General features: G+C 46.7%; 1 protein-coding gene across 1 annotated transcript; it reads right to left on the minus strand.

Moving 5' to 3' along the window:
- Positions 1 to 2,268: 2,268 nt before the first annotated feature.
- Positions 2,269 to 26,401, minus strand: fxn (frataxin). The gene is made up of 6 exons (XM_084457136.1): positions 26,262 to 26,401; positions 25,700 to 25,792; positions 16,919 to 17,002; positions 16,463 to 16,583; positions 4,219 to 4,316; positions 2,269 to 2,947 (listed from the first exon to the last, which is right to left on the minus strand). Exons 2-6 carry the CDS (start codon positions 25,729 to 25,731, stop codon positions 2,809 to 2,811), a joined length of 474 nt encoding a protein of 157 aa, XP_084313262.1. The 5' UTR covers positions 25,732 to 25,792; positions 26,262 to 26,401; the 3' UTR covers positions 2,269 to 2,808.
- Between the last annotated feature and the right edge of the window lie 667 nt (positions 26,402 to 27,068).

The raw sequence follows: 27,068 nt of genomic DNA on the forward strand, positions 1-27,068 counted from the left end.
AACAAACTACCTTTACTAAAGAAGGGAAGAAGGAAAATAAATATGTCAAAGTAAAGAAATCCGAACTCCGAGTGCTGTCTATAAGCGCATCAGCCCAAGCGCATACCAAAGAACCAACGAAGGGGCATTACGTTGAACAAGGTTGCAACTTTAGTACTCCTTGATCAAATAAGATGCAATAACATTACCTTCGACAAATAACAGAACAGTGAGTATAGAACCTCCAAGTGAATAAATAAGGGATCTGAATAAATAAGGGATTCCATCATTTGATCTTGCGGCCAGTCATCTGTCCCGCCATCTTGAACAGTAAATGTATTTCCATCTGTCAGCTGGCCAAGGACTTGCAGCTCTTCCGCAGTGAAAAGGCTGGTCTCCCCACCCAACAGTGGGGCGGACTGAGGGAGAGGGAGGACTGAGGGAGAGGGAGGACTGAGGGAGAGGGAGGACTGAGGGAGAGGGAGGACTGGGGGAGAGGGAGGACTGAGGGAGAGGGAGGACTGGGAGAGAGGGAGGACTGGGGGAGAGGGAGGACTGAGGGAGAGGGAGGACGGGAGAGGGAGGACTGAGGGAGAGGGAGGACGGGAGAGGGAGGACTGAGGGAGAGGGAGGACTGAGGGAGAGGGAGGACGGGAGAGGGAGGACTGAGGGAGAGGGAGGACTGAGGGAGAGGGAGGACTGAGGGAGAGGGAGGACTGGGAGAGAGGGAGGACTGGGAGAGAGGGAGGACTGGGGGAGAGGGAGGACTGAGGGAGAGGGAGGACTGAGGGAGAGGGAGGACTGAGGGAGAGGGAGGACTGGGAGAGAGGGAGGACTGGGGGAGAGGGAGGACTGAGGGAGAGGGAGGACTGAGGGAGAGGGAGGACTGAGGGAGAGGGAGGACTGAGGGAGAGGGAGGACTGGGGGAGAGGGAGGACTGGGGGAGAGGGAGGAGGGGCGAGGGAGGACTGGGAGAGAGGGAGGAGGGGAGAGGGAGGACTGGGGGAGAGGGAGGAGGGGAGAGGGAGGACTGGGGGAGAGGGAGGAGGGGCGAGGGAGGACTGGGGGAAAGGGAGGAGGGGCGAGGGAGGACTGGGAGAGAGGGAGGAGGGGCGAGGGAGGACTGGGAGAGAGGGAGGAGGGGCGAGGGAGGACTGGGAGAGAGGGAGGAGGGGCGAGGGAGGACTGGGGGAGAGGGAGGAGGGGCGAGGGAGGACTGGGGGAGAGGGAGGAGGGGCGAGGGAGGACTGGGAGAGAGGGAGGAGGGGCGAGGGAGGACTGAGGAAGACCTCCGTCTCTCTCCATCTGTCCACATGGTAATAATCCCGCTCTGCTGGCCGGCTCAGAGACACAGACCCTCATCCCGAGGTCTCTAGGCCGTTGAGAGATACTGGTTTGGGTGGGACAGGAGGTTTTCCCCGCTAATAGGGACTTTAAGCAGCGACGGTTTGGGGACGGCTACGGCATCCGCGAACATTCCAACGTGTTGCCGTAGCAACGGAATGGAATGGAAATCCATTATCACTAAGCAACGTTAGCTGGAGTGGCAACGTTAGACGACGAAGATGACATGTCTGTAGACAAACAAGAAAATCTATATAATTTGCGGGTATATCTAACAAATACACTTAGAAGCATTAGGCTATTACTAGTAGAACAGCCTGAACAGAGCTACTGTCTAAAATACAATAGAACTCGATATTTACATGGAAATGCTTAGACGTTTTAGGGACTACACCAAGTCAGCTGTCCCCCCGTAGTAGTCGGGCTGCAACGGCACAGAATTCTAACAGAATCGGGGATACGCAAAAGTAATTCTCGAACGTTGTAGCCGTCCCTCAAACCGTCGCTGCTTAATTTAAATTCCCTAATGTCTGTTTACCTGCGTCGTCACACGGCCATTAGAACATTCATCAATATTCATCATCTGAGATTTTATCGCTTGTAAAATGTAAAAATGCAATCCTGCCCCACCACTAATTTCCATGTAAATGTCGGGTGCACCGTGCGTTTGGTCGGTGTACAACGTCAATGGCATGTTTAAGTGTTGACGGTTACAGAGCCTCGCCATCTGGTGCCGTTGATCATACTGTGGCATTTCCCGATCCCCACGGGCCGCCGCCATTACAGCTCAATCAGCGTCATATTTGATCAATGTGGGAAAGACGTCAGTTGTTGAGAATATGAACCGAAATGAACTCCTGAGCGCATGGGAGGGTTTCAGACTAGAGTCAATTCCCGGGTAAACTTTGGCTGGAACGGAAAAGGTGATAAGATAAGATAGCACTTTATTAATCCCAGGGGGAGGGGGGGGAGGGGTTACAACAGCAGAGAATACAAAATAAAAGCAGACTGACAGGATTTCCCTTCAAATGCACATCCTCTCCTGGTGACACACTGAACAAGCCCCAACAGGCAACACACAAATGGTAATGGTAAATGGACTGCACTTATATAGCGCTTTTATCCAAAGCGCTTTACAATGAAGGCCTCTCATTCACCCATTCACACCAATGGCAGCAGCTGTCATGCAAGGCGCTAGCCTGCTCATTGGGAGCAATTTGGGGTTCAGTGTCTTACCCAAGGACACATGTGGACAGGAGGAGCCGGGATTCGAACCGCCGACCCTGCGATCATTGGACGAACTCTGCATTATCAATATGTACACTCTCGGCCCAATCAATGTTATACACAGGTATCGTGAGAATGTTGATGCTTTAATAGTGTATATGGTACTGGTTCTTGCCAGCCCATGGGGTTGTGTTTCCGGGTCAAAGGTTACATTAAGGGTAAGAGATGGGGAGTGTTCTCTCTCTCTCCCTCCCCCAGTCAGGAGTACACCAGGTGGGACAGGTCCACGTCTCTGTTGTAGATGATGGAGAACTCCCGGGAGAGGAGCTGGTGGAGGGCCATGCCGTCGTGAGAGTACACCCAGCGCTCCCCCGTCCAGCCGTATCGCTTGGGCCCGCTGGAGGGAGGAGAGAGACCAGAGGAGCACGATGGGACGCACGGCACCGGAGACCATATGACAGCAGCTGGTCCTAGCCTAACTTATGATCTAGCCTAACTTGTGATCTAGCCTAACTTGTGATCTAGCCTAACTTGTGATCAAGCCTAACTTGTGATCAAGCCTAACTTGTGATCAAGCCTAACTTGTAATCTAGCCTGACTTGTGATCTAGCCTAACTTGTGATCTAGCCTAACTTGTGATCTAGCCTAGCTTGTGATGAAAGCCTAGCTTGTGATCTAGCCTAGCTTGTGATCTAGCCTAACTTGTGATCTAGCCTAACTTGTGATCTAGCCTGACTTGTGATCTAGCCTGACTTGTGATCTAGCCTAACTTGTGATCTAGCCTAGCTTGTGATCTAGCCTAGCTTGTGATAAAAGCCTAGCTTGTGATCTAGCCTAGCTTGTGATCTAGCCTAGCTTGTGATCTAGCCTAACTTGTGATCTAGCCTAACTTGTGATCTAGCCTAACTTGTGATCTAGCCTAACTTGTGATCTAGCCTGACTTGTGATCTAGCCTGACTTGTGATCTAGCCTAACTTGTGATCTAGCCTAACGAGTGGTCTAGTTTAACTTGTGATCTAGCCTGACTTGACTTGTGATCTAGCCTGACTTGACTTGTGATCTAGCCTGACTTTTGATCTAGCCTAACTTGTGATCTAGTTTAACTTGTGATCTAGCCTAACTTGTGATCTAGTTTAACTTGTGATCTAGCCTAACTTGTGATCTAGCCTAACTTGTGATCTAGCTCAACTTGTGATCAAGCCTAATTTGTGATCTAGCTTAACTTGTGATCTAGCCTAACTTGTGATCTAGCCTAACTTGTGATCTAGCCTAACTTGTGATCTAGCTCAACTTGTGATCTAGCCTGACTTGTGATCGGCGGGGGGTGGGGGGGTCACCTGGGCTTTAGCGTAGCTTGAATAATGAAGTGATGATAAAGAGAAGGGAGACTTCAGGAGAGATTTCTTGCGGATCTCAGAGGAGCCAAACGCAATGTACACACCCTATGTACTGTAACTTCACTCCAGAGGTGTTCTGTTTTCTGCAAAGCCTCTGACTTGTATGATTACTGATATGGGCAGTCTTATCAGGACAGTCTTATCAGGACAGTCTTATCAGGACAGTCTTATCAGGACAGTCTTATCAGGGCAGTCTTATCAGGACAGTCTTATCAGGACAGTCTTATCAGGCTACAGGCTGAGAGCAGGGAGGGCTCTACTGCACACCCACCTGGTTGGAGAGGACAGCCAAATCTGTTTGTTAGGCGTCTGCTTGTTGATGACGTACGTGCCGTGGTCCCCGCCCACCTTCACTGTCAGAACGCCGCTCTGTCAGGGAGAGAGAGAGAGAGAGGGATCAGGTTACGACATGACGCTGATAGCAGCGGACAGCGCACATAGCGATATCTCACAACCTTCACCACCATGCCGACACAGCAACAAGTAACGAGGCAGAGCCAGATGAGTTGGGCCCATTCAGACAGAAAATACGCTATAACGGATGTGAAATACATGTATTACTACAGCACCTAGCCTGGATGTTAGGGGTGGGAATCAGAGTATATCATGATAGTCACGATACTAACAATGATATCACAACACAGTGACTGAGAGATCTGATAGGCCTACATTGCAAGACGATTCATCTATGATGTAAAGCACTTTTAATTGCCTTGTTGCTGAAATGTGCTATACAAATAAACTTGCCTTGCCTTATGATACATCACAATATCTGTGTAACTGTAGAAAAAAAGGCAAAAAGCAACAATGGTGTATTTATTCACTGCATTGTGGTGTCAGTTTCGCAGCATTTGACAACTGACAAAAAGTGCATAGTCTTAGCTTTGTGGCTCTTTAACACACACGCGCGCGCACGCACGCACGCGCACACACACACACTGAATGCAACTGGTCCACATGAGCCATCATTCCAATGTAAAAATTCCAATGTAGGAGTTAAAATATTTAAAGGGTCCAACTATGTCTCACAAAAAAAAAAACAATCGATGAAAGTTTACAGGAAACCCACAAAAAATACACATTTAATCAACTTGTTTTATGCAAACCTGGACACATTTCTGTGCTTAACAAGCAAGCAAAAAGATTTGCTTAACAAGCAAGATTGTTTTGTCCCTACTGGATGTACAGTAAGCCGACCACAGTAGCTCCTCATCCAGGTGATTGAAGGTAAAGTTAGTCTGCCTCCATACCTCCTCCTGCAGAGCAGAATGACCACCCACACTTCTCCTCCAGCTCTCCATTGGCAGCGATACGGCCGAGATGCAGATCACATGGCTTTCACCGCTACAGCCCTGTCCAATCAGATACGCCCTGGCCGGCTGCCAACTCCTGAATTTGTTCACGGACATAAATAATCAGAGTGCCGTGTATTTCCAGTAAGTGATCTGCACGTCGTTAAGGCACTTTGATTAAATTGAGGTTTATTTATTTTGTGAATTCGGCTGCTGTTTGATGAGATACTGTACAGTATACAACTCCCTCCCCTCCTCTCTCTCCTCCCCCTGTCCTCTTCTCCCCACTCTGCTCTCCCTGGGCTGGGGTCCGCCTCCAGAGCTTTGGGCTCGTTAGAGGGAGTTAATGAACATCCCTTCTGCTCATTAAGGAGAATTGGCCAGGCTGGGCTGTCACCTGGAAAGCGTCCTAATGGGTGTCACTGGGGCGGGGGGGGGGGGACAGAATTCCATGAGGAAGCGTTCCGGAATGCGCCACGGGGGATTCCATCAGAACAACGCAGAGATAATGTAGACTCCCCCCCCATCAATGTCCTCTTTTGTCAAGGACAGGTTGAAGCTCAGCGTGAGGACAGTCACAATCCTCTTTAGGACTGAATTCAACTGAGAAAGAAACAAAGGCAGGCATGAGACAGAGAGGGCCGAACGCCTAGAGTATATACTAGAATACTATACTAGGCCTATATAGTACAGATGAGCCGCATGCTAAGCTTGGCACATGAACACTCGGTATTCATGTCCAGAGAACTGTGGCTACGATGTGCCAACAGAAGTCCATATTTCATTAGGACGCGCTGGCCAGCAAAGCGAAAGCCAAGTCTAAGAGGTTGTGTGGTTTCATGGTGTTTTCTAGGTGTGAGTGTGTGTGTGTGTGTGTGTGTGTGTACGTGTGTGTGTGTGTGTGTGTGTGTGTGTGTGTGTGTGTGTGTGTGTGTGTGTGCGTGCGTGCGTGTGTGTTCGTGAGTGCGTGGTGCATGTTGTTTATGGTCCCATATGTTTCTCTCGGCAGTTGAAAAGGGGGTCAGCTGCCAAGCCGGGAACATCGGCCAATCAGTCAGCGCCAGCAAAGACAGTGGCTGTCCGACGAGTGATTTAAAAAAAAATGGCAGCTTTATTAATCACCTCCTGGCGGACAACACGAGGAGGAGAGACTCGCTCTGGGGGAGGGAGAGCAACACGAGGAGGAGAGACTCGCTCTGGGGGAGGGAGAGCAACACGAGGAGGAGAGACTCGCTCTGGGGGAGGGAGAGCAACACGAGGAGGAGAGACTCGCTCTGGGGGAGGGAGAGCAACACGAGGAGGAGAGACTCGCTCTGGGGGAGGGAGAGCAACACGAGGAGGAGAGACTCGCTCTGGGGGAGGGAGAGCACGATAAGGGAGACGCTGAAACACTGATATAGATCTTTCGACTGTATTTATCACAGAGACAATCTGATGTGCTACACACAGACACACACACACACACACACCGGACACACACACACACACACACACACACACACACACACACACACACACACACACACACACAGTCATTTAGTAGATGCTTTTACAAAGTGACAAATAAGTGCATTCAATGTAAGTAGTCAAGAAAACAACTAGTCGTCAAAAATCATAAGTGGATCTCCTTTCTAAACAAGCACCTAAGAGCTTAAAGCTACATGAGAACACAGCACTTTGGCGCCCTCTCTGGTCGTGATAAAAATTCGGCACTGCGTTTTAAGAACCACACTTCCCACAATCCCCCACTCACTCGCTGTAATGATGGGAAACAAGAAAAAGATGAATGGCGTGGAGCAGACTGGATTGGAAGATTGGACTTCAATGGACTTTCTGGAAGGATGGCTTCAATACAGGTCTCTTTCTTTTATGTGCATGTAGATAAATTACATTGAGCGAAGTGTTTGTTGTCTTCCTGATATTGTGACACGCAAAACGCGTCACTTCCGTTTCCACCACAAGATTTTCCGCCAGTGTACTAGCCAGTACACTGAAATTATAAAATAATAAATCCACAGGGTCTCATGCAGTCTCATGTCACGAAAATGATTTTTGGGGTCTTGCTAAGGCAAGAAAGTACTACTAGAAAGTAAATGTGAATATTGAACTATAAAAAGTTCTCATTGAGCTTTAACTAGTGCTGAATTAAAAGGGCAAAAACAAATAAATACAAATAAAATAGGAGGGAAGGGTCCGAGAAGCACTTCTTGAACAGGTGAGTTCTGAGCGAAAGATGGGCAGCGACTCTGCTGACCTGACGTCAGTGGGCAGTTTGTTCCACCACTGCGGGGTCAGGACAGAGAAGACCGCGTCGATCGACCGCAAGGGCCTCGGAGTGACGGGGCAACCAGTCGCCTCGAGGCAGCAGAGCGAAATGGTTGGGCGGGGGGTGTAAGACTTGCACGCACACACACACACACACACACACACACAGCAGAGCTGGCTGACAGGCAGGCAGGCCAGGGTGACGGTAATCGGCCCAGTGTGGATGAGGAGGTGGTAGCAGAGCGAGACGTGGGGAGTGAGTGTGAACGAGCTGTCAGCCTGACAGCAGTCTCCTCAACCCGCCAGCCTGGGAACCCATCACACACACACATGCAGGAACACACACACACCCATCACACACACACACACACACACACACACACGCATGCAGGAACACACACACACCCATCACACACACACACACGCACACACACGCGCGCACACTCGCACGCACGCACACACATGCAGGCACACACACACACCCATCACACACACACGCACTCGCACGCACACTCGCACGCACGCACACACGCGCACGCATGCACACACACACGCACACTCACGTGCACGCACGCACACACACGCAAATCACACAGAGGAGCATGTGGACACAAACATCTACAGCCTGCAGGCACATGAACCCTCGTCCAGCCAGACAACCTTGATGGTGACAGCTGGGAGGATCACACATCACCCAACAGGACATCAGACCACATCCCACCCAGCAGGACATCAGATCACACCCCACCCAGCAGGACATCAGATCACACCCCACCCAGCAGGAGATCAGATCACATCCCACCCAGCAGGACATCAGATCACACCCCACCCAGCAGGAGATCAGACCACACCCCCCCCAGCAGGACATCAGATCACATCCCACCCAGCAGGACATCAGATCACACCCCACCCAGCAGGAGATCAGACCACACCCCACCCAGCAGGCCAGACCACACCCCACCCAGCAGGAGATTAGACCACACCCCATCCAGCAGGAGATCAGACCACACCCCACCCAGCAGGAGATTAGACCACACCCCACCCAGCAGGAGATCAGACCACACCCCACCCAGCAGGAGATTAGACCACACCCCACCCAGCAGGAGATCAGATCACACCCCACCCAGCAGGAGATTAGACCACACCCCACCCAGCAGGAGATCAGACCACACCCCACCCAGCAGGAGATTAGACCACACCCCACCCAGCAGGAGGCCAGACCACACCCCACCCAGCAGGCCAGACCACACCCCACCCAGCAGGCCAGACCACACCCCACCCAGCAGGACATCAGACCACACCCCACCCAGCAGGAGATCAGATCACACCCCACCCAGCAGGCCAGACCACACCCCACCCAGCAGGAGGCCAGACCTGCTTCCTCAGAGCACGGGGGGTTGCCTTCGACTGAGGAATCCATCCAGCCATAAACCTCCCATGTCACACATTTGAACCAGAGTCAGGTCTGTGTCAAGTCTGGATATCCCACACCATATAAAAACAAATAACTCAATATTAGGTGTGTAACGATATATCGTGTCATGACATATTGCGATATGAAAATGTGACGATATGCATCGCAGAGATGAAAAACTGCATTAAAAAAACATTGTTTTCTTTCTTTCTTTTTTAACTTATGTATTGTATAGTGACTTTGGCTATCCAGAAAAGCTCTATACAAATTTTATGTATAATTGTTATTATTATTATTATTATAGGACTGCCTGCAAATGAGCCAGTATCAGCTACTAACCCGCGTCTGTTCAAACAAAGCACTGAAAAAGAGGAGAGAATGCAGATCAGAGCTGATATTAGATCAATTATGTCCTGATATCACAGGTTATAAAACAGCACAAAATGGAACTATAGGGCAAATAACAGCATCGTTTTGCATAGTGTGTTTTTCCCAGTCATATATTCATCATCAAGTTCAGTATAAAAAAAATACTGTGTAATATGGTATTGTATGGATATCGTGAAACCAATATCATGGATCGTATCGTGAGCTGACTGTATCGTTACACCCCAACTCAATATACTGAGTCACAAAATTGACAAACGTAATTTTCCTCCCAGAGAGAGAGAAAGACAGAAAGAGGGAGGGAGTGGCAGAGGAGATACAGATAGGAGACAGGGAGAGAGATGAGGTGGAGAGAGAGAAAGAGAGATATACTGTAAGAGAGAGAGAAAGAAAGAGGTGGAGAGTGAGAGATAGGAGACAGGGAGAGAGATGAGGTGGAGAGAGAGAGAGGAGAGAGAGAGGAGACAGAGAGAAGAGGTGGAGAGAGAGAGAGGCATGTGTGCAGGAGGTCTGATAGTCGTCTGTCTCTGGGACAGTAGAGGTCAGATAGTCCTCTGTCTCTGGGACAGTAGAGGTCAGATAGTCCTCTGTCTCTGGGTCAGTAGAGGTCAGATAGTCCTCTGTCTCTGGGACAGTAGGGGTCTGATAGTCCTCTGTCTCTGGGACAGTAGAGGTCAGATAGTCCTCTGTCTCTGGGACAGTAGAGGTCAGATAGTCCTCTGTCTCTGGGTCAGTAGAGGTCAGATAGTCCTCTGTCTCTGGGACAGTAGAGGTCAGATAGTCCTCTGTCTCTGGGACAGTAGAGGTCAGATAGTCCTCTGTCTCTGGGACAGTAGAGGTCTGATAGTCCTCTGTCTCTGGGACAGTAGAGGTCAGATAGTCCTCTGTCTCTGGGACAGTAGAGGTCAGATAGTCCTCTGTCTCTGGGACAGTAGAGGTCAGATAGTCCTCTGTCTCTGGGACAGTAGAGGTCAGATAGTCCTCTGTCTCTGGGACAGTAGAGGTCAGATAGTCCTCTGTCTCTGGGACAGTAGAGGTCTGATTGTCTCTGGGACAGTAGAGGTCTGATAGTCCTCTGTCTCTGGGACAGTAGGGGTCTGATAGTCCTCTGTCTCTGGGACAGTAGAGGTCAGATAGTCCTCTGTCTCTGGGACAGTAGAGGTCAGATAGTCCTCTGTCTCTGGGACAGTAGAGGTCAGATAGTCCTCTGTCTCTGGGACAGTAGAGGTCTGATTGTCTCTGGGACAGTAGAGGTCTGATAGTCCTCTGTCTCTGGGACAGTAGGGGTCTGATTGTCTCTGGGACAGTAGAGGTCTGATTGTCTCTGGGTCAGTATCTGTGGGTCAGCCCACCCAGGGCCATGCAGCCTTGACTCCTAATGGCCGCTCGCCCATCTGCTGTTGACCCTGGCAGTGTGAGGGCGCCCACATGCTGTAGTGTCAATAAAGATGGGATGACATAAACACCAACCACACACACACACACACACAAACACACGCCACAGTGCGCACACACACACTCACGCTGTCAAACCTGACACACTCTCGACTCCGGCAAATCAATTGAAAGAGGACCCAGCCCATTACGACACATTAACACCCTGCATCTCATAACCCTATAATCCATATCCCTATAATCTATAACCCATCTTTGACCATTGAAGAGTGCACTGATCAATTTCCCAATTAGACATGTTTACGACGCTGATGAGTTCAGATATAGGTATATAGCCTCCGTGAGGCAATTTTAAGACACTTTGCTCAAGGACAAAACCGGTCACCAGGGCTATAAACCCAGCTGGGGGTCAGTTGGGGCAAAGGCATTAGAGACGGCCCACAGAAATGGCCTCCAGCGAGCGGGAGGGCGCAGCTGTATGGCACGACGGGGTCAATCTCCACTCGGGCAAGAATGAGGCTTCAGGAATTCTGCAGGAGCTTTCCGCCGGTCAACAAGTAAACAGGCTACTGTACGTTGAACAACAACAGGACCGACACTCTGTACTGGCACTCCATACGAACCTGTCCACTCCCTACGAACCTGTCCACTCCCTACGAACCTGTCCACTCCATATGAACCTGTCCACTCCCTACGAACCTGTCCACTCCCTACGAACCTGTCCACTCCATACGAACCTGTCCACTCCATACGAACCTGTCCACTCCATACGAACCTGTCCACTCCCTACGAACCTGTCCACTCCATACGAACCTGTCCACTCCATACGAACCTGTCCACTCCCTACGAACCTGTCCACTCCATATGAACCTGTCCACTCCATACGAACCTGTCCACTCCATACGAACCTGTCCACTCCATATGAACCTGTCCACTCCATATGAACCTGTCCACTCCATATGAACCTGTCCACTCCATACGAACCTGTCCACTCCATACGAACCTGTCCACTCCATATGAACCTGTCCACTCCATACGAACCTGTCCACTCCATACGAACCTGTCCACTCCAGTTACATGGCTACTGATGTTAGAGTTGCTTGTGAGCAGACTGAGGATAATGGTGTCATCTGAAAACTTCACTACAAACTGATCAGGTTGAGAAGTGACACAATCGTTTGTATAGAGAGTGAACCAGAGGGAGGAGCTAACTGCTCCCTATGGGGCCCCCGTACCACCTACAGCAATGTCAGAAAGCACCGAGTTAAATCTAACCTGTTGTGGCCTGTTGGAAAGAAAGGAAATCATCAGCCGTTGAAGAAGCTCAACCAGGTTGTACTCGGCGCACAGCCTCCTCTCATCATCAGAGTCTTCTGACTGCGTCTCTTTCCTCGGCCGTCTCGTCTTGGGAAATGAATGCCTCAGGGTGGCGTGGAAGTGTTGCAGCGACCAGATTGCTGTAGTTTGTGCCGGCCTGCCAGGCTGCTATGGGCTGAACGCCACCGGCAGAGAAGCCCTAATTGCGTCTGCTGAACTGGGCCAGAGATCAATACGGCAACGGGGCCGAACAACAAACGCCGGACTGTATTTTGTGGGGGAGGGGGCTAGGGGGACGGACAGGCAGGAACGCGCGTACACACACACACACACGCGCACACACACACACACACACACACACACAGACACACACACACACACACACACACACAGCTACTTTACTTTTCCACAGCTAACTTGAGGAAACACTGTAGAATATCACTTTTCAGGAAGCACTTTTGGAGAGGAGACAGGGAGAGGTGAGAGCACACGCACACACTCACACACACACACACACACACACACACACACACACGCACACACACACATACACACACACACGCACGCACACACACAACTTCCCATTTCATAATAAAAGGGAACACTCATTACTTCTGAGTCCCTGGGCCAGTTCTCTGGCCATCAATACCATCCTCTGGCCGTTCTCTAAAGAACTGGCCCAGCTCAAAATGGCTTCCTCTCAGACACCATCAGGCTATATAGATACTAATTTAGAATCAAATTAATGCCCGAATCATCATGTTCAGACACACACACACACACACACACACACAGAGGTGTCTGTTGACGTGTGTTTAGTGCCCTGGGCGTGTCAGTCATTAGAGGACACACCACAATGATTTCATCTGATGACCTTTGCCTGAGGAAGTAATTAGGCCCCACGCCTCTTTCAGGTTAATGAACATTAACTGAGACACACCATCATGAGTCACCAGGCAAATGAATCTCAACTCTATGACATTACTTGGTGAGCATCTACATCCACTTTGCCTATTTGAATATTTATCACGGTATTGGTGAAAGCAATCTTCATCTAGGACATTTCTCAGAAGACATGCAATATTAAAAACATGTTTAATTTCAGAGACAAGTTTGGATGCAGGTCAGTGAGTTCTCGCGGTTCCTGCCAATCGAAATATGCGTAAACAGCTCCCTCTAGTGGACAATTGCCAAAATGGCAAAATGGCTGTTTTTTCTTGCTGATGTACTGACGACTACATAGAATGGTGGGTGTATCAGAAATAAATCTGTCTCCCTGTTGAGTGCTGGCATTGTTTGCTAAACGCATGTTAAAGGAAATTGAGGCTGAAGAGAGTACATGTTTTAAATGTTGTTATATGTTTTAGCAGTTCATCAGGTGTATCTATTTTATGTTGTTTTTTTGTCTTTTTAACTGAGGACCCGGGGGGCCACGGAATGACACACATCGCACACAGAGACGGCGATATGGCCCTCAACACACACATCAGCTTCAGCCAACGTTTTGATCTGAACCATTGTATATGATCATAAGTAACCTTAAAACAGGGATAAACATGCATTTTCCCTTTACTACTCCTTTAAGTTGACTGAGGTTCTTGAAGTCTTTTTTTTCCTCCACTGTCAAGATGCTCTGGTGAGCTAAGACGACTCACCTGCCTTGTGATTTATAGGACAGGCCAATCATTCATGATGATGATGATGAGGCCAATCACTTGTTTTAGACCTAGGCTATTACTGTAGCTATTTGTAGTGCAGTAAAAGGAGACGTAAAGGGGAAAATCATGTTTAGCCCTGTTTTAAGGTTACTTATGATCATATACAATGATTCAGATCAAAACGTGACAAAACTAGCACTTTTGAGAAAGTCTGATAATTGCTCTACCACCGTTTTGGTCATACAATGGATGTGGGTGGGCACCTTGAAAAATCATTCAAAAACATGTTAAACTCTCAATTTCAAAGACATCCATTGTATGACCTAAACGGTGGTAGAGCAATTATCAACTTTCTCAAAAGTGCTAGTTTTGTCAACTTTTTGATCTGAACCATTGTATATGATCATAAGTAACCTTAAAACAGGGCTACATGAGTTTTCCCTTTACTACTCCTTTAAGCCTGATATAGCGGAGTGAAGAAGGCAGGGAGCCCCTCTCCTCTCCGCTGTGCATCCAGCCTGGCCTACTATGCACCAGCAATCATGTGCCTTTCCCAATCGGAGTATCACAACACTGCTTTCCTAGATCAATCCAATTATAGAAACTAAGATATCTTTTTTTTTACCCCCATAGACAGATTGAGCTCTAACGTACGCAAACATCCTTCAGTGAAGCCAAAACATGTCCTTGACTCAACGCATGAGCCTATTCACGCACGCTTTCACATGCGCAGTTGAGGAGACTATGGTCAAATCGCCCAACACTAATGTAGACTATGGGAATTGGGAAACACTGCATAAAAACATGGGAGCATCTGAAGTAGATGGACTATGTGAGCTAGATGATTCATGTCTAGCAAGAAACCAGGCCAGGTCGAGCCTGGCTTATGTGCGTGGCTGGCTTGTTTCTGTTCAGGACTGGTAGGACAGAAGCTAGTCATGCCACTGAAATAGCTGTGAATTGAAATGACATGAAATAATGTCTGATAAATTAAGATAGGTCTTGTCGCCTGGACAGATCAGTTTCAATGCTTCCAATGCTAATCCAGCACAATAAGAGCGGGATAGCCAGTTAGCTCATGAGTTCACAACAACTAGCAGCAGCTTCCATAACATTAATGGTAGCAGTCAGTGGCTAAAGCAGTTACACTGATGATTCCTGTAACGTTAGCTGCAATTGGTTCAACTTCTGTTTCTGGACAAAGGTGGACGAGTTGGCGGACCTCCGGCGGAATATAACACAAGGCTAGCGGACCTACAGCGGGTCCCCGATGGACGAGCTGGCAGACCTCCTGCCAAATCCGCTGGCATGTCTTTAAACAATTCCATAGTTTAGATTTTTCTATGATCAAAGGGAATTAAAAATCAGACAATGGGAGACACTCATGAGACAGGACAGGACACAACAATAACATGCACCATGCCCTTCCAGTCGGGGTCATGCACACTGCTCTGGTCCCTGGACTGGAGGTGGTTGGTCCGCCCAGGGGTGGAGTCTGGAAGAGCTGGTGGTGGGACTTACACCAACGGTACATTCTGAATGGGGGGAGGGGGTGATGGTTTTTGTGCCATAATAGCTGTTCTAGGGTCCCAAGATATATCAGTCGAAAAGGCACTAAGAAAACCAACTGGGTCAGGGAATAAGGGAAGGAAAAGAAGAGAAAGAAAAGGAAAGAATTAGGAGTTTTCCCTGGTCAGGGCTTGAAAGGCTAGAGAATGCCATTGTTCTCGATGTCCCTAACTGGGAATCGAACCCTGGTCTCTAGCGTGGGAGTCAGATGCTTAACCCACTACACGTTCACGTACATTCTCTCCCATCCTTCTGAAACAGGAGAACAGAGAGGAGGAAAAGAGATGACGTGGTTAGAAATTCCCGAACGGGAACCAAACCCTGGCCTCCAGTGTGGGAGTCTAGTGCTTAGCCCATTATACCACCGAGGGCTCTGAGGGTTTGGGAAGGCCTTCCGTCCCTCTGAAAAAAATATACATTTACCTGGTAATACATGCAAAGTATAGCCTAATATATAATGGGTAAATACTGAGACACCTATACTGTAGGTATAATTTCAAAACAGGAGTATTTCAAATGTCACATTTTTACATAGCTTCTATAACATCCAGTGACAAAATATCTCCCACATTGAGGTTTGAACTCCCAACCTTTGGCATGGGAGTCAGGCACTTTATCCACTACACCACCAAGGATCTGGAGGATGTACGGTGTCCTAGTGTTTTTGTTGACGGAGGGAGAGAGGGAGTGACAACCGGACATTTGCTATCTTTGGTGCGCTGGCTTACAGCCACACACAAAAAAGGAGGAACGAATCATTGAATCTCTGGTTAGAACAGGAATCTGATTCGACTCACAAAATTCAGTCGAGTACAGCCCTACTGAATAGCATCTGTTCTTCTGCATGTTTGTCGTACCGGGTTCTTTGGGAGGAAACCTTTACGAACACGGGGAAAACATGCAACTCCGCAGAGAAAGGCCCGGAGATCCTCTTGCTTTGTATTTATTTGTATTTTCTTTTAATGTATGATGTTTGTATTACTTCGTAATCCAGGGCACCATTGAAAATATGATCCTGGTCTCAATGGGCTCCCCTGGTGTAATAAAGGTTAAAAAAATAAATAAATAAAGATAATAATAATTGGAGGTATGAGGGTAAGTGGTATGCACCCATGCGGCTGGCTTAGCTCAAAATGAATTCCTGAATGGTTGAATGAGTTGGCATGGCTTCCATTATGACAACAACTCAACTACGCAGACAGGGAAGAATGTACTCACAGTAAAGACGACGTCGTACTCTGACCCAGTGAACGATGCGTCCGTCAGGTCCTCAAAATAATCCGCCAGCGCGTCCAGAGTGTCCTCGGCCAGCTTATCGTACTCTGCCTCCGTCATCTCACTGTAGGGTCCGACAACATTTGATGATTTGACAGCGATTTGATGTGCACTGCATTTCTCAACTGAAGATATGTCACATTTAAAATGTATGTTAGCCTTAACGGTCCAGCACTAATCTGTAGTGTAGTATACTCGAGTATACTCGAGTGTAGTGTAGAGTGGAGTGTAAAGTGCTCTCAGTGATTCAGGCACAAGAAAAAACATCAAAATCACATACTAGTCCTTTATACAAAAGCTAACTAGATATCTCAAACAAGAGATGCCAGCGTTTACAGTCAGCAACCAATAAGACTGTTATGATGACCGGGAATGGTTGAGTCTCATACAGCGAAGTACCTGGTCTGAAGAGCGTTTCCCTCTGACAGCCCTGGTGACGTCACATGGAGCTCTCGCCTCGGTTCTGCAAGTCTGCCTTCAAACCTCTGGGACAGAAATTAGGAAAACAAACGGAAAAAAAAGAATAAATTACTGCAAAATGTGAAGTGTGATCTGGATATAGCTAGTTCGGTTGTCACAAACCCTGGCTGGTACTGTGAAGCAGCCTTGTGTGTAGGATTTGGGCATAAATCAGCAAACTTAATCTGAGTTTCCCTGCTATCAGAATCAGAATCCGTTTATTGCTATTGCACTTTACATACATAGGATTTTTTTTTTGACACCGTGGTGCTTACAACAATAGACTGTTAATCTCTGCCATCCACAAATTTAAAGCACCTTCTTCTGCTGTTTTACAAAAGCATGTACATACTGTACTTCCACTCCAACAGGAACAAACTCACATGCGTCACACACAATGGCCCCCCCCCCCAAAGCAAAGCCATGTCACGCAGAGCATGTCGCCCATGATCCCCGCCCCCCCCAACCCACCGCTCACGCTGCCTCCATCAGGTCCTAGAGACAGATCCCTGCTCACGCTGCCTCCATCAGGTCCTAGAGACAGATCCCTGCTCACGCTGCCTCCATCAGGTCCTAGAGACAGATCCCTGCTCACGCTGCCTCCATCAGGTCCTAGAGACAGATCCCTGCTCACGCTGCCTCCATCAGGTCCTAGAAACAGATCCCAGGCCTGGAAACAGGCTCGCTCTGTCCCCTCTGCCACAGCATCACTAAACTAAGCACCTCGCTAACTGTCATGTCATCGTCATGTGCTATGTTATACTGTAGGTGTGTGCATACTGTAACTTGGGGCTGTATCTGTATGGTGTGGGGTGTACGTTGGTGATAAGTGTGTACTGTATCTTTGTTGTGTTCGTGTGAGGCGGTGTGTACACATGGCAACATCTCCTGTAAAGGACAATGAAGGGAATCTAATCTCAGCTCGTAGGTGAGTTAGTGCTGAGCTGAAGCAAAGTCTGCACAAACCAGGCCAGGTCAAACCTGGCTTATGAGCGTGGCTGGCTTGTTTCTGTTCAGGACTGGTAGGACGGAAGCTAGTCATCCCACTGAAATAACTGTGAATTGAAATGACATGAAATGATGTCTGATAAATTAAGATAGGTCTTGTCACGCCTGGACACATCAGTTCCAATGCTTCCAATTCTAATCCAGCACAATAAGAGCAGGATAGCCAGTTAGCTCATGAGCTCAGAACAACTAGCAGCAGCTTCCATAACATTAATGGTAGCGGTCAGTGGCTAAAGCAGTTACACTGATGATTCCTGTAACGTTAGCTATTTTGCTGCAATTGGTTCAACTTCTGTTTCTGGATAAAGGTAAGGGATAAACCCAGATAACACAAGGCTAGCGGACCTACAGCGGGTCCCCGATGGATGCTCCTCCACCATTCCACCAGTAGTTAATTGTCTATATCCTAGGCCCATTGGCCGTGGGGTCCGTGGTGTGGTGGCGAGACTCCGCCCCCTCACGTCAGAGCAGTTCGGGTGTAGTGCAGTTACTTCCGGGCAATCTCCATACACCCACTGGTGAAAACTGTGTGTCTCTAGCCCGCTCAGGGGCTGAGTTGTGGAGTTCCTGGCATGAATAGTGGCGTGGTGGCGAGACTCAGCCCGCTTGGGTCTGAGCTGATTGAGCACAGTACAGTGACTTCTGGGCAATCTCCTTGCACCCACTGGCGAAGACCGTGGGTCTCTAGCCCACTCAGGGGCTGAGTTGTGGGATCCTTGGCGTGGACAGTGGCGTGGTGGCAAGACTCCGCCCCCTCGCGTCATATTGGGTCGGGGGCTGTGGACCCCTCTATTCGCCTTATTCACCTGGCAGCCATATTGGTCAGTCTGACGTAATAGGGGGTGCAGATGCGGAAGTGCCTGTTGACTTCAGTGTTAAAAGTTCACTGTAAAAACACCACTTCAAGAACCAAAATAGTCAAAATAACAGGCTGAATACACTGTTGGGGTTACAAACTCATCATTACCAGACTCTGTTTCTCACTGCCGTTGTTTTCACGTTTGGAAACACATTTAGGTGAATGAGCCATAGCTGCATTCACTTTATACACATTATTTGACATTTCAATTCTCTTCACTTACATAAACAGACAATAATAATGGCAAGCGTTATTCATTACTGAACATGGAGAAGAGTGTGAGTCATAGGGAGACGAGAGGAAAAAATGAGCCACACAGCTGAGAGAGCTAACGGTCCATGTACCCTCCGTCCAATCGTTATTTCTCTTGACTCAGTAAAACGCCTTTTCGCTTTCTCTTCTTACGTTAAAAATGGGTAAACTGAACACGTGATAATCCGTTTTATCCTATACCGTTGTTTCGTTTTTTGCTTTCATGACAAGAGAATAGGATGCTCGATTGTTTTCTCATATTGTCGTGTAACCCTTTCCTCCTCACTGCTTGAATTCATCCCGTTTGATCCTGTAACCGCTTTTGTTTTCATGAAGAGCGATAGCGATGCTTAATTGCCTTTTACCTTTGGTCGTTTTTCGTGTATCCTTTTCTGAAAGGTGCAGCCTATTAGCCTACTGCTTGATTGCTTTTTCTTTCTTTTTATGAAATCAAACACTTCAACCGAATCAATTAAGCGCGGGAGGGGGAGAATGGGAAGTGACATTGAACTTCAAAACAAAAGTTTTTGAAATGTTAGCCCTTCTCAGGAACTGCTACTACTGTTAGCTACTACAAGCTAGCTAGTCCTTGTCACCAACCCTTGCCTCACAACGTACGTAGCTAAACTATTCAGACAGCAAACAAACTTGTTGTCATCTAAAGCTATGCTACGTCAGCTGACTGGGACTGTCTCACGACTAGCTAATGTAGCTAACCATATTGTGCCAGACAGCCAAAACAAGCGTCACATATAGAGGGTTTTCACGGCCGGCCATGTTGGAGGTTTAAGCTTAGGTTTAGCAGGTGTAAGCTCAGGTTTAGGCTAACGACTAGATAGATAGGTCTATCTACCTGTCTATTGATCTATTTAGCTAGCCATCTACAGTCAGTAGCTTCAACCTCCAACATGGCCAACAGATGACGGGCCGTGAAAACCAGGCCCCCAGGATTCTAAATCTAAAGTGAAGCCCTATTGAACCGCACCATCTTTGAAAAAAACGCATCACTGATACCTTTGACATGCGCAGTCAAAGGTATCAATGACGCGTTCTTGTAGTCCACGAACAGATTGCGTTCATGGCTCTCCCTGCTCTGAGTTAGCGATGAAAAGCGGCTTGCTTATTAATCTACTTTTGTCAAATATATCCGTTGGAAAACAATATTTTTTTTATCCAGGCATCTTAGTTTTAACAGTAGCCTATAATTGTGACTGAACATGTTTTGTTTGCTAATAGATGATATTCATTCATTCATACCTTATCTTAAATGTTTAATGGGCAAGCATACGGACGCATTTCGGCCTTAATCCATCATCAGCATCACAAAGAAAAAAATAAGCCTATTAGGGTGTGGTGTCTGCCTTAACATGGCCGTCAATGGGAAACTTTGGACCCTCCCTGTAGCTTTCCTGCAAAAAGTTGACCAGGTTGTCCATCCAGGTTGTGATCCTTGAAGGTCCTAGATATCATCTCTAGTGGACAACCTTTTACAACGTTCCATGTCTGTAAAACCACTTTGCCCCCGGGCCCCTGCGTACAATGAGGCCGTCCTCAGAGCAGGCATTTATATTTAGGCACTGGTCTGCACACAGAAAGAGAGAGAGAGAGAGAGAGAGAGAGAGAGAGAGAGAGATGAACACAGTAGTAGGGTCACAGAGCACTAATGTTGCCAATGAGTTTTAAATAATCTTAATTCAGAAAACCTGCATTGTTTGTTGTCAGCCAAAAATTAAAAGGGAAAATCTTTCTGCAGTCTGAACTCACAGTAGCAGAGATTCCACCAGGCCTATAGCCTACTGTATATTGTGGGGTTGTTGTTTGTACCACCACTAAAAATGGACAGTCTGAGCGGCCACCACTGGTGCGGTGTTGGGTCGGTGGAGAAGGATGGAGATCCGAGGCCATGTAAGGTGCCCAAAATAGTGAGGGGTTTATTGCACAAGTGTGAATAATACAAAAATAATACAAAAATAGGAATTAATCAATAATAATGCAAGCTGCGCACCCTCTCCTGTCCCGAGCCAGACTGAGGCGAGGCCGTTTATCCCCACAGCTCCGCAGGACCTGGTTGTCAGAAACCATTAGGAAAGAAGGAGAGGGAGGAATTTCCAAACTTGTTTAGTAACACAAAATAAACGGCAAAAGCGCGCCCCCGTTTACCAGCTTGAACCGGCAAGGCGCCACGGCACTTTGCTCCCCACAAACAATTCACTCCCGCCCGGACTCAGCTATTCGAATTTGGTAATAATTCGCTTCATGTAACATACAGGACTAAAATACCTTTGAATAGAGTCGCAAATAGCTAGACTGCCTTATACGGCTATTCTTACTGGTAAGCAGTGCGCTGAACCCGCCTTGAATGGCAAGCGCGCACGCTAGTGAACAAGGCACGGGACAGCCTGTTCACATATAGCCTCGCCTATAGGCCTATAGCCTGTATAATAGTGGAATCTCTGCTACTGTGTGTAGCATAAAAGTATTGGGACACACTTCTTAATCATTGATAAGATAATGGTCTGGGGTGGTTTTCTGGGGTAGGCCTAGGCCCCTTAGAGTGGGAAATGTTAAAGGATTAACATGGTGGTTCAATATAACACTTTCCAGGTATCTTTAGGCAACAACAAAACACATGTGTTTAACTATTTCAGAATTCATCCATACAAATTCTTTTAAAACATGTTTTTAGAGGTCTGAATCTGCCACTCAAAAAGTTCACTCACTCAAAACTGGGCGTGATTCATTACAACTGATTGACAGTTCTCTGAGCAAATGACCAACTGGAATCATTATGATTGACAGGCGTGTGCCCCGTTACCATAGCTACCACCGCTCCGAGCTAAACAACACAAGAGCTAGATCGCGCAACAGCCAGATCAATAGCCATTTTTCTAGCTGCTAACCAGGGGCATTTACAAAGTCCTTAATATTATATTAACCCCCAAACATTATAAAGATACACGCTACCTAACAGGCCGTATCCTCGAATTTGCATTAGGCCAATTTGGGAAAAGTACGATAAAAGTATAACGACGACACGTCTCCCCCGCGACAGAGGAAAAGCACCCTGCAGCCGGCCACGCAAGCTTGGAGGCTTGGGCTATTAGACTAGCTTTCAGCCAGCTACGAACAGTATAGACCTAGTTAGTCAAATAATTGCAACTGTGGGTCTTACCAGAAGACAGATCATTTGCGCTGTGAAACCGACATAAAATCCGCATTGTTCACCAGTCTAACGTTATTTATCTTAGTAGGTGTCCAACAAAGCCAGTTGAACACTGAAACGTTACTGTTCTGGGAACATCTGTCAGTTGTGGTGATATAAAGGAATTGAGTGGAATACCACCGCAATAACTGATTATTAGTCAGATCAATTCAATCATTATAGCTTGTTTCATATACAAAGGCAACACAATGTGCGCTTTACAGAAAGGGGGAGAGGATGTAGCCTACATGTAGCCTACTTATCCTACCCCGAATTATGTGGGAGACTGCATGCGTTTGGAGAGATAGCGGGCCGTGCACCACGACTCCGTGAGCGCAGCGGTCAAGGGGTATAGCCTACTCCGGAGTCTGGAGACTAACAGGTCATGCAGTCAATAGATCTCGTTTTGAATGTTATTGTAATGCCCTCTGGTTATAATATATCTACTGGAGCTGTTTAATCCCAAAATGCGCAATGCTTCCTGAAGTTGGGTCGGATCGAGGTGCTGGGATGATCAACATTATGTGGAGCAGATGCCACAGTGATGATAAGGTTTACACAACTTTCAGAATGTTTTGCAGAATTACAATTATTTGGAGTTGTAAATTATGAAAGGAACATAATAACTTGACTTAATATCTTCACCTCCACCCACCCTGAAATGTAGTCATAATTTTTGCACAATAGCCTCTATATGCGCATCACAACGCTGCAATACAAGACCTTAGGACAAACGATTCAGTACACAGGTGTTTGATCAAGTTAAGATCTCAATGTGAGAATAAATAAATGACAAAAACCCGCACGGGTACTGTAGGACTACGTCTTTATTTTCCGAGGTAATTGTTGCGCATACAACATGACATTAAATTAAGACATAGACTACTTTCTCATAAAACAGGGGGTGTTGTAACATATTTATAATATCATTAGGTGACATTGGCTGCAACCTGTCCTCCAGGACCTGCACACCTCCAGAGCCCTGAAGCGCGGGACCTGGACCTCCCGAGTCCCAGTATTGGAAATGTAGCTATGATCTGGTTACAAGAAAAGGGGACAAATTATAAAAGCGATTAGTAATAGCATCGATATTTTGCATATGCAAAACAGCATAAATTACAACAATAGGCTATTTATCAGTAAATTTAAATTATATCGAATTAAGTTTGAGCGAGAGATAATCGGGAGATTCTTGTGGAGACAAACTGACTTATATCCAACTTTGACTTCGTAACTTTGCCTATTGTATTGGCCTATATACAAGCACGCTCACAACAGTTATGGTAGGCTATCGCTTCGGAAACCTTACAGCACAGTTTGCACCTGGTGCAAGTAGATTTCATGCCAGGGAAGAGTACAGTATGGTGCGCTGTGTCTCTGCCATTGCACAGGACGGCTAACGTTACCAAAAGCAAATGCATTGAGAGCTAACGTTAGCATGCTAGGATAATTAACACAGCTAGCTGACATTCCAAACATTAGGCTAGCTAACATCAACATGCTGGATAAAGACAGATAGCTAGCTGGATCAGACAGCTTTTTAAAAACTGTTGCCAATTACAGCTAACGTTATGGTTCGTTTATCTACCATTAGCTAGGTTGGCTACTAATCAGACACGATCATGGTTAAAAACTTCCCAATTTGTATGACAACCACCAATACAATTAGGACTATAAAATGTACAAATTATATTAAAATAAGAGGTGGTCATCATTGAGACTGCAACTATTCAATTGTTCTCAAGATGAGAAAGGGTTCAGAGCTGCCTTACCGTGTTCGATAGATGGTGAAACGGCGCAAAGACAGCAGGTGCGGGAGGCAGACAGGTTTCTGTTGGAGGCGGGTGCAGGGGAGTGGAGGAGGGTTTTTCAAACTTTAGGGTGACGCCAAGAATGGGAAAAACGTCACGAATTCGGAGTATTTTTACCCCGAGTCAAATTGGACTGAAAATGTTACGCTTCCAGTTTCTCAAAAACGACAAAACGGATATATTTAATGTTTTTATTGTGTTTCTTCTATGTCCTATTGTGCAAATAGCACGTTCAAACTCAAAAAAAGTGAAAATGACCATGTTAATCCTTTAATGCTTCAGTTTACCAAGACATTTTCCACAATTCAGTGCCTCATCTTTGTGGGAACAGTTTGGGGAAGGCCCTTTTCTGCTCCAGAATGACTGCCTGTGACTGTGCCCCAGTGCAGAGAGCAAGGTCAAAAAGTCATGGTTGGGTGAGGTCGGGTGTAGAAGAACTTGACTGGCCCACTCAGAGCCCTGAGCTTAACCCCATTAACACCTTTGTGATAAACTAGAACGAGATTACGAGCTGGGCTCTCTTGTACAAAATCAGTGTCTGAATGCACAGATGTTCTTCTGGATGAATGGGCAAACATTCCCACAGACACACTCCACTCTAGAAAGTCTTCCCAGAAGAGTGGAAGCTGTTATAGATGCAAAGGGGGGACCAACGCCATGCCTATGTATTTAGAATGGGATGTCATAAAAGCTGATGTAGGTGTAATGTGTAGGTGTCCCACATTTTAAATTTCTAGTACTTTTTCTTAATCCATTACTTAGGAGCTAGTAATAACATTTCACATGCCAAATAAACTTGAACTTCAACTGCATGGTCATAGTTCACCTGCAGGCTCTGGTCACAGCCCCTCTCTGCATGCACAACAGATGCACAGCAGATGCTGACCAATCAGATATATGAGCGCCATAGCGACCTCCGGCCCCTATTTATAATTCACGAATCCCTATGGAGCAGATATTACGTCATCAGCGCACTCACAGTTCCTGAGAAGGGTTAACGTTTCAAAAACTTTTATTTTGAAGTTTAATGTCACTTCCCATTCACCCTCCCGTGCTTGATTGATTCCATTCATATGTGTTTGATTTCATAAAAAGAAAGAAAAAGCAATCAAGCAGTAGGCTAATAGGCTGCACCTTTCAGAAAAGGATACACGAAAAACGACCAAAGGGAAAAGGCAATCAAGCATCGCTATCGCTCTTCATGAAAGCAAAAAAGCAAAAACGGTTAGATGATCAAACGGAATGAATTCAAGCAGTGAGGAGGAAAGGGTTACACGACAATATGAGAAAACAACCGAGCATCCTATTCTCTTGTCATGAAAGCAAAAACTGTTAAAATATATATAAAATGTATAGAAACCGGTTTGAATTTGTATGATGAAAATGTTAGTTATGGAATATTCTCGCAACATTTAGAGACTGACTTGAGTCTAGTTGATCTGAAAAATGCCATTTTCAGAAATACTGCACTTCCTTATAGTTAGTAGTACTTGAAGTTGACATTGAAGTGTCCCTCCTATGAGTTGAGGTACCTGCAGTGGCCCCAAACCAATTAGAGTTTGAGACCCCCGCTCTAAAGTGTGTGTTACCTTTGAGGAAAGCAAGGCGCTGGAGGGAACATGGTGAAGATGATTCAGTGTGTCTTTGGGGGTGAGAGGGGTCCAGCCTGAGCTACCGAGATGCTGCAAGGGAAGGACAGGACATGAATCAACATCGCTGGGACTGGGAGGGGTAGAGAGACAGAGAGCTGAAATGTGTCTAGAGAGCTAACGTCAGCTATCCTAGCTCGCACCTAGGCTGAGTAGTATTCGGGAACTATCTATCTATCTATCTATCTATCTATCTATATCCATCTATCTATCTATCTATCCATCTATCCATCTATCTATCTATCTATCCATCTATCCATCTATCTATCCATCTATCCATCTATCTATCTATCTATCTATCTATCTATCCATCTATCCATCTATCTATCTATCCATCTATCTATCTATCCATCTATCCATCTATCCATCTATCTATCTATCTATCTATCTATCTATATCTATCTATCTATCTGGGTAGCTTGCTGGTTAGCTAACTATGACTAGCGTCTCCAACATTGTTGACATTTAATAATTTAGCTACTGAACCTCCATGGCATTTTACCTGATTATACAGACATCTGGTTCCGAATACAGACGTTTTCGTTGGTATTCTAGCGCACCGGGCGTGTATGATTTGATATAAACTCCTTAACTTTAGCATGTTTTTGGTTTACAGATATCAATTCTATCGTAACCAGCTCATGGAAAGCATGGAGGGAGAGTTGACAGTCTTCTTCTTCGTGTCTGTTTGCCAATCTTCTACTCATGCCTGTTCAGAATCAGAGAGGAGTGCTCACTACCGCCATCTGTCGAGCGTTTGGAAGACTGCTCATGTGAGGACGAAAATAGATAAGAAAGATAGTAGGCTACCGAAAATAATACGTAATCAGTCAAAATAGATACGGAAAATAATTAGATTAGCGTACTAATGTGAAAACGTTTATTGATATTTCTAGAAATATTTTATATACTTCACACACAAGGGTAGAGTTGAAGAGCCATACATCGGTGCAATACGATATATTCAACACTAGAGGTCCCCATTGATCTAGACAAGGGAGCTATCCCATCACGTGGAAACATCCAACCTGGAACCATCATGCTCTTGCTGCCAGGTCTGACACAGCAGGCATTGCATCCTGACCTGTTTTCAATTCTGCAACGTTAAAGCAGCAGCGTGGTCTGGTATCCTGTACAGAATATATCATAAACGTTTGGCATCCCATTTTATGAGTCCACGTGACACTAAAAGCCATGCAGGTCAATTCACATATTGCATTCTATGAAACTTACACCACAATTAGCCCGTAGGCAACTTGTCACCGTGTCCTAACTGCTTGCGACGCGAGCAACAGAAAGCGACATCGCA

The sequence above is a fragment of the Borostomias antarcticus genome (genome assembly GCF_949987555.1).
Source record: "Borostomias antarcticus genome assembly, chromosome: 23".
In the NCBI taxonomy this organism is placed as follows: Eukaryota; Metazoa; Chordata; class Actinopteri; order Stomiiformes; family Stomiidae; genus Borostomias; species Borostomias antarcticus.